Source organism: Muntiacus reevesi, chromosome 19 (assembly GCF_963930625.1).
Source record: "Muntiacus reevesi chromosome 19, mMunRee1.1, whole genome shotgun sequence".
In the NCBI taxonomy this organism is placed as follows: Eukaryota; Metazoa; Chordata; class Mammalia; order Artiodactyla; family Cervidae; genus Muntiacus; species Muntiacus reevesi.
In genome coordinates, this window is record NC_089267.1 from 34,016,345 (window position 1) to 34,035,010 (window position 18,666).

Sequence of the window (18,666 nt, forward strand, 5' to 3'; positions counted from 1 at the left end):
AAGGTAGGATTGCTGAGAAAGCACAGGCTGCTCATTGTTCCTTTCCTGCCAGACATAAACCTGAAGCAAGACAGAATTCTGAGAAACCAGATACATCTCACCCCATTGTCCTCCTCAGCAATCTCCCTGGCACAAAAGAAAGAATGAATACCAATAAAAAGATAATTTAAGTAAACATTTTAAATAAAGTTGACTAATTGAAAAGACTGATAGATGGAGCGATGCATTCTTCAAAATCTATTGTCATGCCTTTGTAGACTTTATTGCTTATCAGCATTTTTCCCCTCAAGAAAAACAGAACAGCAACATTTGTTCAGAAAAAAGCAAACTGTGTTTCTTCCTTCCTTATTACTTTTATTGTTTGAGGTTTCTTTTAAACTATAATGTGCCATTGTGATTTTGAGATGGGGGAAAAACAATCGCTTGTCTTTCAAACATAAGAATGTGATTGTATGCTATTGTTGCCAACAATGAGCTAAAGAGGTTAATGGATCACATCTCTGGCAAACAGCCATCTTTCCTCCTGCTCAATATATTAAACAATATACATTTTGCTGTTGCTGCTGAGCTTATGATTTTGTCTGAGTAGTTGGTAAATAAGTTTACTTACGTTTAAGTTATCTCTTTCTGGAATTCAACAGCTTTGTCCTTCAAGCTGTATTATCCTGAAATTGAAAAAGTGCAGTTTGAGATCTGAGTTCACCACCTTGGGAAGTGGAGAGAGTGGGTGTGGGGAAGGTGGTGAGGTGGCAGTTGCAATGAGAATCTAGAAATATTGTGCCTTGTGAATTGCATCCAATCTTTCATTTTCAGATTGCCTAAATTAACTAAGTGAAATTACCATAATAAAAAAGAATGGATCCTGGAGGAAGCCCCACAATTCTTTCTAGTGTTGTTGCTAGTGATCATTCTAACAGACCTCTAATTAAATGGACTAGCTCTCTCCAGGAACCCAGGTTGACTCGATTCTGCATTCTGTGACTTTTATTTGAAAATAGACCAGCCCGCCTAAGCAACAACGCTATGATTCCCGGCCTAAGGGACTTTTCCGTGTACTGCATTTGTAGTATGGAATTAGAAAGAGAACTACTACCTCGAGAGAAAAAAAAGAAAAAACAATTTTTTTTTTGTTTGCTTTTTAATGAAACTCCAGAGGGAAAAACTTTGTTCATGAGAAAGATATTAGTTTTCTGGGAAATGCTGGTTGGGTGGGGCTAGATGATGAGGGAGAGGACTGGAGTTAGAAAAGAAACAAGCACATCAGTTTCCGATGAGATGGGATTTTTTTCAACCAGGTAGAGAGCACAGTAAGGAGCAGGTGGACTCCCCTGCCCACTGCTTTGCTGGGAGCAAGGGATAGGAGGGACGCTGACTGAACTGGGAAGGCTAGTGTGCCTCTCGGTTCGGGATTTGGAACCGGGAAAAAGGCAGAGCCCTGCTCTCCGCTTCCCAGCTAGGCGGTGATCGCCCCCTGTGACTCCGGAGGCACACAGCAGTCTGAGATCCGCCGCTGCCGCAGCCGCCCGACCTCGCAGCCCCCAGCTCTCCCGCCTGGCCTGCGGGAAGCCACACTCCAGTTCCCCGGACAGCTGTGTGCCCAAGCTCCAGGTCTAGGCCCCTCTAACCCCGGAGAGACCGGTCTCAGCTCCTCAGAGACTTCTGTGTCCCCGGGTTCTGCCACCCTGGTCACTTTCGGGGGTTCCCCAAGCTGTGCCGGGGAGCCCTGAGCGCCCACTCTGCCTCCCCAGCGCGCTCCTGGCCCACGGCTCCGGCGCCTGGGCGGGACACGCGGTGGCTCAGGACAGGACTGGGGCCTCGGGGTAAATCCTCTCCTCCCCCTTCTCCGCGTACGGCCCTGCCCTCTGCCTGCAGCGGGCGGCTCCCGTGCCTGCGCCCAGCTCTCGGCAGAAGACACCTGCGCTTCCTTCCCCACCCTTCTCCTCCGCCCTTTTCGCTGCGGTTTCTTCCCGGCCTTGGGGAGCTCGGGAGCGGCAGCTGAAGGAGGAGCAGGAGAGGAGGGAGAAGGCGAGGCGGAGTAAGGGCGCGGTGGGTGGGGAGAGAGCCGAGAGGGTGTGGACTGGCAGCCACTCCGCAGCTGGTCGCCGGGGACCCGATCCCTCCCGCGTTCCTGAGTGATGGAGGGGAAGACATTCGCTTAGACACACACACACGCGCGCACACAGCTGGGCACGTCTCCCGGAGGCAGCCGCCGGGGGCCGGGCGGCGGCCTGACAGCAGCAGCCGCGGGGAGCCGGGCGCCCACACAGCTTGGCCCCGGCGGCTCCAAGACCCGGGAAGGGAAGATCCCAGCCGCACTGACTGTCGCTCTTTTAGGCAGATCGGGAGGAAGCAGGCTGCCCGAGGACCTGTCACCGCGGACGCAGAAGGCTCTTCGCTCGGCGCTCAGAGTCCAGGGCCGCGCCGGTGTCGGCGTGGGGAGAGGAGGATGCTCACCTCCGCCCGCAGAGCGTCTGCGGGCCCCGGCTCTGCGCGGACTCCGGCTCCCGCGGCTGCCCCTGCTGTGCCCGCGCCGCGGGAGCGCGCTCTGTCGTACCTGCCTCCTGCCTCTCCGGGAAGTGCAGGAAACGCGCCCTAAACTCCACTACTTCTCGCCCGCCTCCTCCCCTTCCCGGCTCCCCGCCCCGGACCTCGCAGCCGCCGGCGTGTAGGACCCGCCCGCCTCTTACTCTCACGCGCGCACGCACTGCCCCGCTCGCTCGCTCCCATTCCAGCAGACTGGCTCTCGGTGCAGCCAAAGCCCCGGGCGTCCGAAACTACTGGACCAACTGCCGCCGGGACTGCAGGAGACGCCCCGTGGCCCGGCGCGACTCGCCGCTGGTCCCTGCGCCCCGGACGCTCGCCCGCGCCGCCGCCGCCGGAGACCTTGGTGAGCAGGGCTTGCCGCCCGCCTCGCGCCGGGGAGGGGCTCTGGGGGCTGAAGGTTCGTCGATTAGTGGGGAATGGGGAGGGAGGAGGTCGCCACGGGGTGACCTGCTGTGATGCCAGCCAAAGCGCTTTGTGGGGCGCGGTTGTCTTGGGCACTGCCTGGAGGAGACTTTTGAGACGTTCTCTGGGGCTTGGGGTTAAACGAGTGCCAGATGGAAAACGGCAGGGATGATTCTCGGGGTAAATTGAGAGTCACTGGTGTCAGTCTGTCTGTCTCCTTGAGCTGGGCGCAGCGCTCTGGGTTCTCTGCGAGGGAGGGAGGACACGCCTTCAGCAGAGTTTGGGGGCCCGCACAGTCACTTCCTGGAGTGGCTGTGGGGCTGTCGCTTGGAGCGCCAGACGGCTCTGGGCGAGTTCGGGGCCGCCAGGCGGGAGGAGAGGGCCAGCAGCGGGCAGCAAAGGCTCTGCGAACTTGCGGGTGGGTGCGTTCTCCGCCCCCAGGCCCCCAGCCCTCAAAGTCCCGGTCCCCGCCCCAGGGCAGCCCCAGTTGACGCAGCCCTTCGCACCCACCCCCGACACACACACACGCGCGCCCGCGCGCACACACATTCAGGAGTGGATGCAGTGGAGTGGGTGGGCACACCGTTGTTACTAAAAAGTGCGCGAGGTCGCTGTGGCTACTGACAGGCGCAGAGACTTCCGCTGCTGGGACTTGGGCGACCGCCGGCGTTTAGGGGAGGGGGAAGGAGCGGCCAGCCCCCTGCGGATGCCTCTACCTGACGGTTCCAGATGCACAGCGAGCAAACCCCTGTCGCAACTCCGGAATCACTTCGCCTTGGCGGACTCCGCTCTCTGGCTTCCCTCTTCGAGTGCTTATGGGTGCCCACCCAAGGGAGCTGCCGCTCAGATCCCGGTCTCCTTAGTACTCACCCGGTGGGTCGGACTGTCTTTCTCTCTCTCTCTTCTTCCCTTCCTCTCCCTCTCCGCATACCAGCTTCTTCATGGAAAACATTGATCCCGTAAGGAGAGGTTTAATATTTGCAAAGTGCTTTATATCATATTACTTTGTGGATACATTTAATTGCACTGTAACTCTTCTCTGATTTATGTAAACTTAGTCGGATAAATACCGAGCAGGGTCGGGTCGGGGGTGGGAGCAAGAGTGGGTGGGCGTTCTTTAACGGTGCTCTTTTCTAAACTGATTTGCTAGAAGTAATTTAAAGCTGGTGCTTCTGAAAGCTTTTTTTGCTCAGTAGTTTTGACATATTTCAGGGCTTTAGATAAATGTTTCCACAGTACAATTTATTTCAAGTATATTCAGCTTCTATTCCAAGAAAAAGTTGAAAATAATGAAAGGGATTACAAAGTTGACTATCAAAACTGTTTGAATGTTTTTATTGGCATCAATTATGTTGTAGCAGGTTTTTTTTTTTTTAAGTTGCCATAGTGGTTCTTCCTGGTGAAGCTTTTAAAAGGAGAAATGAAAGCAATGCTATTTACCTCCAAGTGATTGAGCTGCAGGGTAGGTTTCTTTAGGAATATGGAGTCATTCCCTAGTGAACTGATGAAGACAGAGGAAAACATAAGAAACATAATGATGGGAAAGAAACTGTGGCTTCAAACTAACTGCCTCCCATGCAGGGGGTCTTAACAGTGAACAACAGCAAACTGCTCTGGCCCCTTCTAGATTACTCTTGGTTATTTAAAAATACTCTTTCCTCGATTCATAACATATTTAGAAACATCATCAATAATGTAATGTTTTCAAATGGATGCCTAAAGCAGATTATATGGGAAATTACCAGCATACTCTTCAGAGTTTTGCAAAAGTACTAGGATCATGGTTTGTAGGTTAAGCCAGACCTCATGCTTACATTTTAATGTGGAAATTACTCCCTTTGACTTCTTTATGAGAAGGTGCTGCCCGCAGAGAGTTGACTATGCTTGCATCATTGTTCTTACCATTTTGCAGGCATACGCAGATGTTTTTGAATGAATAATCTTCTTACTCACTGAATTTTCACTCATTCAAAAAGTATTTACTGAGCGCAGGAGTACGCACACAAAGCTGAGCTGAGTGTTATTTTAAATAACACGGAAGAGTTTTCAGTGGAAGCAGGGTGCTTACTCCTACGCTGTGTAAAAAGAACAGTAGAACAGTGACTTACTTGAGGAAGCAGCATTTTGCCCAAAGTAGGTGGTCAATCATGAGTTGTTGACTCAAAAATCATATAAGATATTCACTAGCCAGCTTTGCTTTCACCGTAAATCCCAACATTATTCTTAACACAGTGTGTCATTTAGCTATGACTCAACTTCAGAGAATTGATGTTGACTTTAATCCTGTCATTCTTTGTCTGAATACTTTGGAGAAATAGAACTATCTGTGCACCACCCTAGCTTTCCCTGTGTGATTTCTGTGGAGCAGTGCTGGATCTGCATATGTCATTAGTATTCATTTATGAGTAAATGCAAATGTTCCTGTTGAGAAAGCAAACCTGAATCCAGAGGATGCAACAAATTTTATGCTCCTTTTCTCATCCTCTTATTTTTATATTCTCAGAAACAGTAACATCTCTTATGAGTACAATTATATGTACAAGAGCAGATAAGAGAAATGGTTATTCAGAGTCCATTAGAAAGAGGGAAATGTGTTATGGAAATTTTAGTTGAGAAGAATTCTGACTCTTGTGGGAGGTCTGGTGAGGTAGTCTTATTTTAGGGATGCTCATTCATGAATGAAGTAACTCTCAAGGTTAACTTCCTAGTAAAATGAGATAGCAATCCCTTAGTAAAAGGGACACTTGCTAAAATCGATACTAAAATCTCTGGGTATGAGCAGTAACACTATTATGCCATTGAAATTATGTGAACACTTGCATATTTTATTTGTGCATGACTTTTTAAATTTCAATACTTATTCAAATATTTCAAATTCTGAGATTATTGCAATTAAATGAGTTCTTGATTGGTAATGGAATTATAGGGTTTTTTTTGTTTTAAGTAAAGGTGAATAGTTTGATAAGAGAGAACAGGTAAGGTAAAGAAATTATTATTCAAACCTCAGATTTATCTTCATTCAAGTTCTGTCCTTTTTCACTGGGGAAGTGAAGTGACAGTTGCTTAGTCCCATCCGACTCTTTGCAACTCCATGGACTATACAGTTCATGGAGTTCTCCAGGCCAGAATACTGGAGTGGTTAGCTGTTTCCTTCTCCAGGTTTTGCTGGGGAGGGGAACCTTAAAACCAAAATAACCTATGATTTATTTCACTAATTTCACTATGACCTAAGTTGTTACTATTGAGAAAAAATCCTACATTGCATTGTAATTTTTCTGTGAATTTAATACAGATTCTTTAAAACCAGTAAAAGTGTAACTTTTTCCTCCCCTGAAATCCAATTCAACTGTTGACAAATTTTGTTCACTCTGGAATAGATATTTGTTTCTGGAGGTCATGATGTTATCCTAACCCTTGTAGCAGGAGTGCAATTAAAGGAAACTATTAAGACCTGCATTTGAAATCACTGATCTAACTGAAAACCATTTCAGAGCAGCTAACATTTATCAAAAGTAGAAGTAAAAGATTCTGTCTGGAGAATCTTATAATGTATAAGATCCATATAATGTATAGGCAGGATAAATGAAACTCTCTAAATCTCAAATTCAAGTTCCATTATCATGTCTTAATTCACATTTGGTACAATGGGTTATTTTTCCTCTTCTTTAAAAGTTTTATGAAAGAAAACTCTGTCAATATTAAGAGATGGTTACAGAGTTTGTTTGACTTTAGACCATTTTACCCATATATTGTGTGGGAAGTAGGTAAGATACACACACACACATATATATATACACACACATGTGTACATGTGTACATATAAAATACATCTTTATATTTATGGATTTATTTATATTTAGGTATGTATCTACACTTTGTCTAAAAACTCTTTTTTAAAGATTTTTTTGATGTGGACCATTTTTAAAGTCTTTATTGAATTTGTTACAATGTTGCCTCTGTTTAATGTATTTTGGTGTTTTGGTCAGGAGGCATGTGGGATCTTAGCTCCCCAACCAGGAATTGAACCCACAACCCTTTAAGGGGAAGTCTTAACCACTGGACAAGTGACAAGTGAAGTTGCTCAGTCATGTGCGACTCTTTGCGATCCCATGGACTGTAGCCTGTCAGGCTCCTCCATCCATGAAATTTTTCCAGGCAAGAGTACTGGAGTGGGTTGCCATTTCCTTCTACAGGGGATCTTCCTGACCCGGGGATTGAACCCAGGTCTTCTGCATTTCAAGCAGATGCTTTACCCTCTGAGCCACCTTGAAATCCCTTGTCTAATAACTTTGAACAATAGGAAGAGTCCTGTTGGTGGCATAAGTGGTTTGTGAAGTCAGCATTAGCTGGAGAATGGTACTTATTAAATGCTCAACTAGTCTTGATGTTAAAAATTGGGAGGGTACTAAACTTTTTTGAACAAGTTATTTAAGAAAACATATCATAATCTTTAGTATGTGCTTGACACTGTCCAAAGAACTCTGATAATGTAACTCAATTCTGGTAGCCGCCCTGCTCTCCTCAGAGAGAAAATAAGTAGATAAAGCAGGTGTTTATTTTATTATTATCGTCATTTAGCAGGTGAGGAAAGTGAGGCTCAGCAAGCCTCAAAAGACGGCTAAAGCCCCACAGCTACTAAATGGCAGAGCTGGTATGCGGGCCAGGCAGTCCACTCTGCTGTGCTGCTGCTTCTGAACGGATAAGTTTGTTTGTTTGTTTGTTTCAGTTTTCTTAAACAGGGAATCAAAGGGGGGGCCACGTTAAGTTGTAAAGCAAATACATTCTAGCAACTGAGATTTATGACGGTTTTCAAGTTAGAGCGAATTCTTAAGGAATTCATAAGGAAGGCGATTGGCATGAAAAGCAGAAATAACCTGAACCAGGGCAATGCTAGAGCGGTGCTATAGCTTAATGCAGTTTTTAATGGACTCAATAATTTTCTTAGGTTCAACTATTTTTTAAAATTAGGTAACTTAAGAACTGATGCCATATTTAAGTAGTTTTAATAGCTCAGAGGTTGTGATACTGAATGTTTTATGTTTCCCATAATATCCTTATGATGTGGACTTTTTGCATAGAGGTCAGTGTTATGTGTTCTTATATGGTACTTGCCAAAGGAACATAGTTTAATGTGAAAGTGTGAAGTGAGACTTATTCTGCTCTGACCCATGTGTCATACAGTAAGCATCCAATTAATGTTTACTGCATGAACTAATGAAGGATTTTCTAGAAGTTGATAGTCCAGAAACTTTTCATATCTTTATAATTGCATAGTTTTTTGGGATTTAATATTATATAGACTTTTTTCTTTGTCATGGTGACCTCAGGGCATTACCATCTATGAGACCCTGGAATAACAATCTTTATAAGATTGAGTGACCTGAGATGAAGGAAGAGGGTGGGGAAGGAAAGTAAAATGATAAATTGATTAAAATGTTTAAATTTAGAAGTTGACAAAAGGAAAACTGCCTGTAATTATACCTTTTATTTTTAAAAGGCATATAAGACATAATTAATATTAAGTAATAGAATCTTTGCAGTGCTAATGGAGTAGCACAACTCTCCTATCGTAAATATTAACAATCTTACTATTTGAGTATAGTTTAGGAAACTATTTAGAAATGTATTAAAATGTCACTGTAATGCTCTTTGCCATAGGTATATCAAGTCAATAAAAAAAATCACAGTAATTGTGAATGTGCTTAAGATAAATAAGGTGTTTATCACAGTATAAGTACAGTACTGGAGTCAGGCAGACCTGGCTGAATTAGAGTCCCTGTTTCACGGCTTGTTGACTGTGGGATCTTGGACATATCACCTAACCTTTCTAGTTCCTAGTAATCCGATCTGTTATATGGTTATGGAAATAGCATTCTAGATTTCTGTATATCTAGATTTGATAATATATGGAAAATGCTTCGCATATAGTGTCATGTACAGTGAAGATTCAGGAAGTCGTAACTGATGTCACTGTTAGGATCATCATCTTTAAATTACTGTAACATCATCAGCAGTGGTTAAACATAATGGGTACATTGTTCTCTTTTTATCTATCTATCAGTCTGTGTGTGTGTGTCTGTCTGTCTCTCTGTGTGTATGTGTGTATTGAATTGGCTGTTCTCCATTGCACAGCATAGGTTCTGTGGATACTCTTATAGTTGAGAAAAGGATATGAATAGAAGAAATAAGTGTTTCAGGATTAAGCGTTACTGGATATAAAGCACAGAAATGGAGAGGAAGCTTTTAGGATAGCTACTTCACAATATTTTTCTTTGCAAGGTCCAGCTATGTATGCTCACATAATTCTTTGGAAGATATATCCTCTTATACAAATACAGTAAACGAGGAAGAGCAAGAGGTTTACTAAAAGCAACTGTTTATATTTATCTGTTTATACCTTATGAGTTGAAGTATTAGGATGCACACAAATTTCTTTCTTTTTTATACTTTTGTACCATTTTCATGGATTAAAGTAAAAAAGCTATTTCCTAACTCTAATGATTAAATTTGAGTAACTCAATGTAAAAGTTTAATTTTATTCTTAGATTTTTTTTTCTATAACTCATTAATTCCAGTAGCCAGTTGCCTATCCTCAGTTTATAAAGTTTCCATTTATTCCTCCATTTATTTTGTCCTAATGGATATACTTATTTGCCTCTTTTTCTCTGTAGAAATAATAGATAATAATAGCTAATTGACATTTACTGATGAACCAGGTTTTGTACAGGTCTTAACACATTACTTTTCCACGATGCATTCAATGGAATATGTGTCATTAGTAGTTCCATTTCACAGATGAGGAAACTGAGGCCTAGAGATGTCCTCCAGCTAGAGGGGTGGAGCCATAACCTAAACCCATGCCATCTGGCCTAGAGCCCACACTTAGCCACACCAACAGACGTCTGAGTAGCAATTAGCCCCTACACACCATCCCTGTATTTCTGGGCCTAGAAACCCATGCCTTCCTATTTCCTTGTGTTTTCCCTGCAACAAAAGAGGGATTTATCTTCGATAAAGGTTAATTTCCTGACTTTGTCTTATCACCCTATTTTCCTGTGTATGTATATCACACTATTCTCCTATGTATGTACACTGGACATGAGGGCAAAGAATGAAACTAGATTAATTTTTTGTAAACTATTGGATCTTTTTCCAGTAGATTTAAATTGATCGCCAAGATCCTGCTACACAGTTGCATTTATGCTTCCCATGCAGTGGTAGCGGATCACCAGTCCATGCTAGTAGAATTTCTACATCTGGTGAGTCAGCTGCCTGTGACCTGAACTTCTTAACTACCTCACTTCTGTCTGAGCTGAATGAAATAGAATGGGACCAAAGAGCCCTAGGAAACTTGGAGAAGCAGGAGGCTCACCACAGGGAGCCCTGGGGTTCCTGAAGGATTACTCCCTCCTGAGAGGAGCTGGAAAAGGCCTGAGGACTGTTTCATGGGCCCCCTGACTAAGTGCCTCTCAAGGGGCAGGGTTTGTCCCCTTTTTCTCCATGGTACTTGGCACATGGTTTAATGGGGTAGACTCAGAGATTCTCCCTTCAGGCATCCAGAACCTGGAGAGCAGACCACTGAGGGATCCACAGAAGGAAGGATAGAAGAAGGAAGGCAGAGGCAGAAAGCAGGGCAGATAAGGGAGATGTGAGGAGGTGAAAGGCCAGTAGGTGCCTCGGTAACCAGTGGGCGTAGTTAGTTTCATTTTATGTTTATTCAGGTATATTTACAATCCTTCATTCCCAAATCTAGCCTACATATGCAGTACCCATGTAGCCCTGATATGACTCTTTAAAAGGAAGGACATTATTGCCTATTGTCCTTATCTGGCACACCATAACGTTTTTGTAAATATTAGCTATAATTATTATTGCTTGATTGCCTATAGACAGAATTACGTTCCTTAATCAGGTATTTATCTTATTCTCATACACTATATACTCTGAAATGATCGACTAGATAGTCAAAGGTTACTTGGCAGCATTTAGTTTTGGAATTTCTTTTTTTTTTTTTTTTTTTTTTTATCATACTATTACAGTTTTTAATGTATGAAATCTGAAACAATTCAGATTTATCACTGACAAAGAGGTAAATACATACCTTACATCAATTTCTTACGTTAACGTTATGGCTAAACTCACTTTAAAATTCAGGGTTCTAAGTGACTAGGGAGTTCTCTGTACCTTGAACAGCCTTCCCTCCCAATGAGATGAGTCCCTACTAAAACAACCTGTGCTAATACTGTCATATTGATCACATTTTAATTATCAGTCTCCCATTAGATTGGGGATTCCTTTAGGGCAGAGACTGTTGTCTTGAAATAGGTACCAAATTATTTGTCAAATGAGTAGTGAACAACACTTAAATGGTATGCATTTAGCCATAAAATAACCTACAAATAATCTATAATCTGATTTAAAATCCTCCAATTTAAACAGATTTATACCAAGGCTTTGATTTAGCTTGTTCTAAATAACTTCTAAAATTTGTAAGTTTGAGGCATTTTATTATAAAAAGCTGGTATGCATAAGTGAATAAGAACTTAAAGTCATCATACGTTTACTTCATTTTTTAGCTTGACCTTCTAGTAAATCTTTAGCTTCATTGATTTTGGCTGCTATATAAGGAGATCCTCCCTTGTCTGGGTGATTTAAAAGCATAATTCGTCGATGAGCATCTCTTATTTTGGCTTTATTGGCAGTAGGGCTTACACCTAGTATTAATGCTGCTTCCCGTTTCGTCATTTTGGGTTCAAACCCACCTCTGTAATAGCCACCACTGAAGGCAGATTTCGGTAGACTTTGAAAAACTTGTTTTACTTGAGGCTCCATATGCTTCATGGCTTGCAAAGCATAACGACCTGCAAATCCTGCAGCAGCAATGGTCAGTCCAACTGCTACCACTGTACTGGCCATGGCACCTGCTCGGTTCCCCTGCCTCCACCAGGAGCGCGGTTCATCCCAGCCCACCAAGTTTATGCCTCTATCACAAAGCGATTCGTCCACCACCCAGTTTTGGAATTTCTGAGTTCTGCAAATACTTGCATCTTTTGTGTAACAGACACACAGCTCTGTACTTACCAACAGTAAGATCAAGAGTTCAAGGATTTTCATGCACCATTACTTTCTTAATATTACCTCTCCTTGAATACTTTGTTATTTTGCTCTTCTGTACTAGCAGTGCCATCTGTCCAGATACCCAAGAAAAGTGAGAAAACAGAAAAAAATCACAGTAGCAACACAGGTAACTTGAGATCATCTTGTATTTTTCCTTATCTTCCTCTAGTCTGTCACCTAGACATGACAGTCTGGCCTTTTGAACATCTACCTACCTACCAGCCCCGATTCTACTGCTTTAGTTGAGGTCATAAGAATTCCTCACCTGAATTACTAACTTCCTTATTAGCTTTATATCTCCATCTTCCTCAGTGCTTCTAAAATTCTTTTCTCAATGCAAACCTAATGATGTAATTCCCCTGCTTTATAGCCTGTAGCATCCTTTGTCAGCAGGATAAAGTTCAGGCTAGCTCAACCTTCAAAGACCTTACTGTTTCAATGGCCCAGCCTGGAACTCATCTCCTATCACGTGCTATGTCTCTGCAAGTGAGCAATTCCAAACAAAAAATCTTTCAGGATTTGAAATAGCTCAACTGGAATTCCATCACCTCCACTAGCTTTGTTCAGTGATGCTTCCTAAGACCCACTTGGCTTTGCATTCCAGGATGTCTGGCTCCAGGTGAGTGATCATGCCATCGTGGTTATCTGGGCTATGAAGATCTTTTTTGTGTAGTTTTTCTGTGTATTCTTCCCACCTCTTCTTAATATCTTCTGCTTCTGTTAGGTCCATACTCTTTCTGTCCTTTATTGTGGCCATCTTTGCATGAACTCTTCCCTTGGTATCTCTAATTTTCTTGAAGAGATCTCTAGTCTTCCCATTCTATTGTTGTCCTGTATTTCTTTGCATTGATCACTGAAGAAGGCTTTCTTATCTCTCCTTGCTATTCTTCGGAACTCTGCATTCAAATATGTATATCTTTCCTTTTCTCCTTTGCCTTTAGTTTCTCTTCTTTTCACAGCTATTTGTAAGACCTCCTCACACAACCGTTTGCCCTTTTGCATTTCTTTTTCTTGGGGATGGTCTTGATATCTGCCTCCTATAAGTGTCACAAACCTCTGTCCATAGTTCTTCAGGCACAGATGATGCTGTGAAAGTGCTGCACTCAATATGCCAGCAAACTGGAAAACTCAGCAGTGGCCACAGGACTGGAAAAGATCAGTTTTCATTCCAATCACAAAGAAAGGCAATGCCAAAGAATGCTCAAACTACCGCACAATTGCACTCATCTCAGATGCTAGTAAAGTAATCCTCAAAATTCTCCAAGCCAGTCTTCAACAATATGTGAACCATGAACTTCCAGATGTTCAAGCTGGATTTAGAAAAGGCAAAGGAACCAGAGATCAAATTGCCAACATCTGCGGGATCATCGAAAAAGCAAGAGAGTTCCAGAAAACATCTACTTCTGCTTTATTGACTATCCCAAAGCCTTTGTGTGGATCACAACAAGCTCTAGAAAATTCTTAAAGAGATGGGAATACCAGGCCACCTGACCTGCCTCTTGAGAAACCTGTATGCAGGTCAGGAAGCAATGGTTAGAACTGGACATGGAACAAACTGGAACAGACTGGTTTCAAATAGGAAAAGGAGTACATCAAGACTGTATATTGTCACCCTGCTTATTTAACTTATATGCAGAGTACATCATGAGAAATGCTGGGCTACATGAAGCACAAGCTGGAATCAAGATTGCTGGGAGAAATATCAATAACCTCAGATATGCAGATGACACCACCCTTATGGCAGAAAGTGAAGAAGAACTAAAGAGCCTCTTGATGAAAGTGAAAGAGGAGAGTGAAAAAGTTGGCTTAAAGCTCAACATTCAGAAAATGAAGATCCTGGCATCTGGTCCCATTATTTTATGGCAAATAGATAGGGAAACAGTGGAAACAGTGACAGAATTTATTTTCTTGGGCTCCAAAATCACTGCACATGGTGACTGCAGCCATGAAATTAAAAGACGCTTGCTCCGTGGAAGAAAAGTTATGACCAACATAGACAGCATATTGAAAAGTAGAGACATTACTTTGCCAACAAAGGTCCATCTAGTCAAAGCTATGGTTTTTCCAGTAGTAATGTATGGATGTGAGAATCCGACTATAAAGAAAGCTGACCACTGAAGAATTGATGCTTCTGAACTGTGGTGTTGGAGAAGACTCTTGAGAGTCCCTTGGACTGCAAGGAGATGCAACCAGTCAATCCTAAAGGAAATCAGTCCTGGGTGTTCACTGGAAGGACTGATGCTGAAGCTGAAACTCCAGTACTTTGGCCACCTGATGAGAAGAACAGACTCATTTGAAAAGACCTTCATGCTGGGAAAGATTGAAGGCAGAAGGAGAAGGGGATGACAGAGGATAAGATGGTTGTATGGCATCACCGACTCAATGGACGTGAGTTTGAGTAAACCAGGAGTTGGTGATGGACAGGGAGGCCTGGCGTGCTGCAGTCCATGGGTTCACAAAGAGTTGGACACGACTGAGCAACTGAACTGAACTGAAGCAAAGAATAGCTCACAAGTCCATGAGCCCATGGCTTATGCCAGCCCCTCTGCTGAGAGGGTTCTCTGCTTGTCTAACTTCTTGTCTTCCTTTCCACTTCTCTAGTTTTCTTACTCCTCTCCTTTGCAACTTACTCACCCCGACCTGAGCTAGGATGGGATAGTTTTCTGATCCTTTATTATGTATAGCACAGATCATAGTCTATAGAATTATTTGTTTATTTGTTAATGGCCCCCTAATGTGTGCTGGGAGGGATTGGGGGCAGAAGGAGAAGGGGATGACAGAGGATGAGATGGCTGGATGGCATCACCGACTCAATGAGTAAACTCCGAGAGCTGGTGATGGACAGGGAGGCCTGGCGTGCTGAGATTCATGGGGTTGCAAAGAGTCGGACACCGCTGAGCGACTGAACTGGACTGAACTGAATGCACCATCATCCCTCACCCAACACGAAGCTGGTATAGACATTCTGGCAGCTGTACATCTAGTACAGGCTTCCACATACGTAGTCTTTGTGCCAGGACTCTTTTGGTATTTAAAGTAGGCCTGAGGAAAAGGACACTTTGTTGTTCGAGAAGAGAAGCACTGTGTTTTATAACCTAAGCTGGTAAAAGGGACCTTGACGTAGGAGAGAGTACAGGGCAGAGGAAGGAACTGGACATCTTTGTGTGTTGCCCTCTGGATGCTCATATGAGGACACAAGGTCTAGTTCTGCCCACCTCAGTCGTCACCGGACCACAGGTGAATAGGATGCCTCTTTGTCTCTGCTGTCTAAACACTTGCCACCACGTATCACTGGCCAGCTTCGAGCAGCTGGGGTGAGCAGCAAGAAACAATATCATGACGGTAGTTCAACGTCGTCACTCCTGCATCCAGGCGGCTATTCACGAGCACCTGCTGTCGTCCAGAACATCACCTAACTGAGTCAGAAGACTGAGTCTGGCACATGCGTGCATGGGTGCTAAGCTGCTTCAGTTGTTTTCAGCTGTTTGCTGCTCCATGGACTATAGCCCACCAGGCTCCTCTGTCCATGAGATTCTCCAGGCAAGAATATTGGAGTGGGTTACCATCCCCTTCTCAAAGGGATCTTCCTGACCCTGGGATCAAACCAGGTTCTCCTGCATTGCAGGTGGATTCTTTACCATCTGAGCCACTAGGAAACACGAGTTTGGCACATGACAGGCTACCAAAGATGCAGTGAAATTGTGGTTGTAGGAGCCCATACAAGTCAGAAACTTTGAGAGGTCCCACACCTATCCATGTTTGTCTTATTGATTTTTTCCTTTGCATTCTTTTTAAGGATATCAGTGACTATGCTATGTGTTCTGAGATGCTGATCAGTCAGAATTTTTAACATTTTGGTTTTTTAGAACTATCTGGAATAACACATTTTCTCAGTAAAGGAGGTTAACATTTATTTCATGGAAAGGGAGAATTTATACCATTTCCATTGGACCTTGCATCTCTTACCCGAAAGAAGAGTTCTAGGAAAAGGAATACAAGCTAGTGTCTTTTGCCTGCTATATTTCAAAAATACATTTAAGTAGTTCTACTTTTTTATTATTAATATATTCCCATCTGGATAGCTTTTTTTTTCACCTGGGATGAACAAATTATTAATTCTATTGAAAAAATATGCTGTATTCAGAAGAGTAGTTGCCAGATTTGTTGGGACCTATAACAAGATAATTAATTATCCAGCAACATGAGGACTGTTGGAGTGTTGGATGTAAAGCAGATGGTGGGAGAAGAAGGATGAGGCAGTCAGGATGCTGTGAGGGGTGTGATAAGTCTCCCAGGCTGTGTGGGGTAAATCCACTTGTGTGCCAGGCCTCCCTCAGACTCCCTGCTGCAGGTATTTTTCCCCGTTGATCCTTCCACCACTCCATCACTTCACTCCTTGAGACCCCGGCTTCCCTGCCCCCCGCCACCACATTCATTTTAAATGTCAAGGGGAAGTAAGGGGAGGTGAGGGCCAAAGGTCTGCTCCCCTTGGACCCCGGACACAATGCCAGCATCTGTGGCAGCCCCAGCACCTATCCCATGGAGTAAGTCAGGCTGCTATTACCCTTGTCCTGACATTGCTTTTAGTCCTGCAGATGGAAAGCTTTAAAGAGTTTGAGGTTCATTTCAGAATCAGTTAAGATAAATGAATATTACAAAAGAACACAGTGCATTTTTTTTTTTTTTTCGTTTGCAAATTTCAAAGACCTAATCTGAAGTCTAAACATTTCCCGGGAGAAAACCTGGTTGAATATCAGTGAAAAAATGCTTACAAGAAACTCTTACTACCCCCATCTCCCCCTGCCAACCTTTTCACAGTGATCTTCCCCTGCGTTGAATCCAGTTAGTGTGAATTGGAAGGTACATTTATACCAAGCTCAATATTTGTTGGTAGAGATTATAGTAACTCCCCTGTTGATGCTTTTCTTATAGATTACCATCATGATGCATTTTTAACTCTGTGAAAGTCATAGTACTTGGTGGTGGGACAAAGGTGGTGACGTTTAGATTTCAGATATTAAAAAAAAAAAAAAAAAAAGCTAACTACCAAGTTTTTCACTCTTGCACCAGAAAATACAGAATAATCTAGTTAAGATGTCTTCACAGGAAAGTTACTCATTCATTATAAAAGAGTGAGTTCCTGATTTGAGGAAGTATGCAGTCACCTTGCCTATCCCACCCTCTCAATATCAGACCCATCTTTTATCATTTAAAGTAGAGCTCCTTAAAATAGATTACACTGACAAGTAGTAATTACTGACAGCTGCATTTAATTAGCAAAGCAGATTCCTGCTCATGACAATAAAGTATTATTACATGTTTAGCATTAGCACTGGCAGTAAAAGAGGTGACTTTGCTAACACAGAACTAGAAGACCTGTTTTCTTTATTTAAAAACACACAGAATTTGGCTGGAATTGAGCTTATGCTACGTGGGAGTGTCTATGGTTACAAAAAGAAAGAAAAACAGTAACTATAAAAGTGGGTTTTTTTTAACAGGCAGATTGTACAAAGAATAAGAAATAGTCCAGTGCCAAACATTGGCCCCCAGTGTGGAATTGTGTGTCATTTTTTGCGTATCTGTTTGTGTGTGTTTTGGGGGCCATCAGGGTAGAGGTTATGGAGGTGTTTGGGTGTCAGAGACAGAAGCACAATTAACCCATGTAAATTAGTAATTTCTGGTTATATTGACACTCTTGCTCTCCCTCTCTCCCTCCCTCCCTCCCCCTCCTCCCTTCCTCCCTTTTTTCCTTTTCTTTTTTTTTGTACTTTACCCTATACACAGCTCCGGTGGGACTCCAAAATCAAAACAGGTGGTCAGTATTTTGAGCAACATTACCACCTTCCTAACATCATCAATCTGCAGAGCAGAGAGCTGCTACTAACTTTAAGAAGGGCTGTGAAGAACGCTCAAACTAGCAGTCCTTGACTTACATGACGTTTGCTATTTTCATTACTTAAGGGTTTCACTCGAGATATATAAACAGATGAGCTTATTGGGGCATTATCAGTAGAATGATAGTCCAAGAACCTAATGTATTTCCTCACACTCATAGAACCCAATTCAAAAATAGTTACTGGAGGTCTAAAAACATGAATCAAAAATTATGATGTTGCATGTCTGGAAGTTGTTTTCACCAAGAAAGCTTAGTGTGGTTTCAGGGTGCTGCTTTAAGTTATCTGGACAGCATTTATTTTTTGAGTTGTAAAAATAGACTCAGTATAAGATACTGCCATCTTGTAACTTGCCACTTATAAATGCTGTATTCATAAAAATCAACTTATGTATCCATGGCAATAAGAAGCAAGATGAATATGAATAAAGAAATCCTAAATTGATCCTCAAAAAAATTTCCATCATGAAACTGTTCAGCAGACTTGCTAAACTTCTTTTGTTTTTTGGTTTTTTTCCTCTCTCCCACTCACCCTCTAGTGGACATAAGCTAAAGAACAAGGGACCTTCCCAGGCCAGAGCAAGGTAAACAATAGAGATTTCACAAAGGATGTGACCAACACATAAGTTTGGTACTTATCGTTATCTACAAGTATAATATGACCTTCAGCTATGTTCATGACCCCAAACTGGGCAGTGTCCATCTTCTTT

At 42.9% G+C, this 18,666-nt stretch overlaps 2 protein-coding genes across 3 annotated transcripts in view; one reads left to right on the forward strand and one right to left on the reverse strand.

Annotated features, from left to right (window-relative positions):
• Positions 1–2,760: 2,760 nt before the first annotated feature.
• Positions 2,761–18,666, forward strand: part of HS3ST5 (heparan sulfate-glucosamine 3-sulfotransferase 5) — a 286,056-nt gene continuing 270,150 nt past the window's right edge. For both annotated transcript variants that reach the window (XM_065911461.1, XM_065911462.1), the window contains exon 1: positions 2,761–2,887. The gene's annotated coding sequence lies outside the window, so the exon portion shown is untranslated. The remainder of the gene's footprint in view (positions 2,888–18,666) is intronic.
• Positions 11,433–11,951, reverse strand: LOC136150740 (mitochondrial import inner membrane translocase subunit TIM14). Its single transcript, XM_065911450.1, has one exon. It carries the CDS (start codon positions 11,860–11,862, stop codon positions 11,512–11,514), a length of 351 nt encoding a protein of 116 aa, XP_065767522.1. The 5' UTR covers positions 11,863–11,951; the 3' UTR covers positions 11,433–11,511.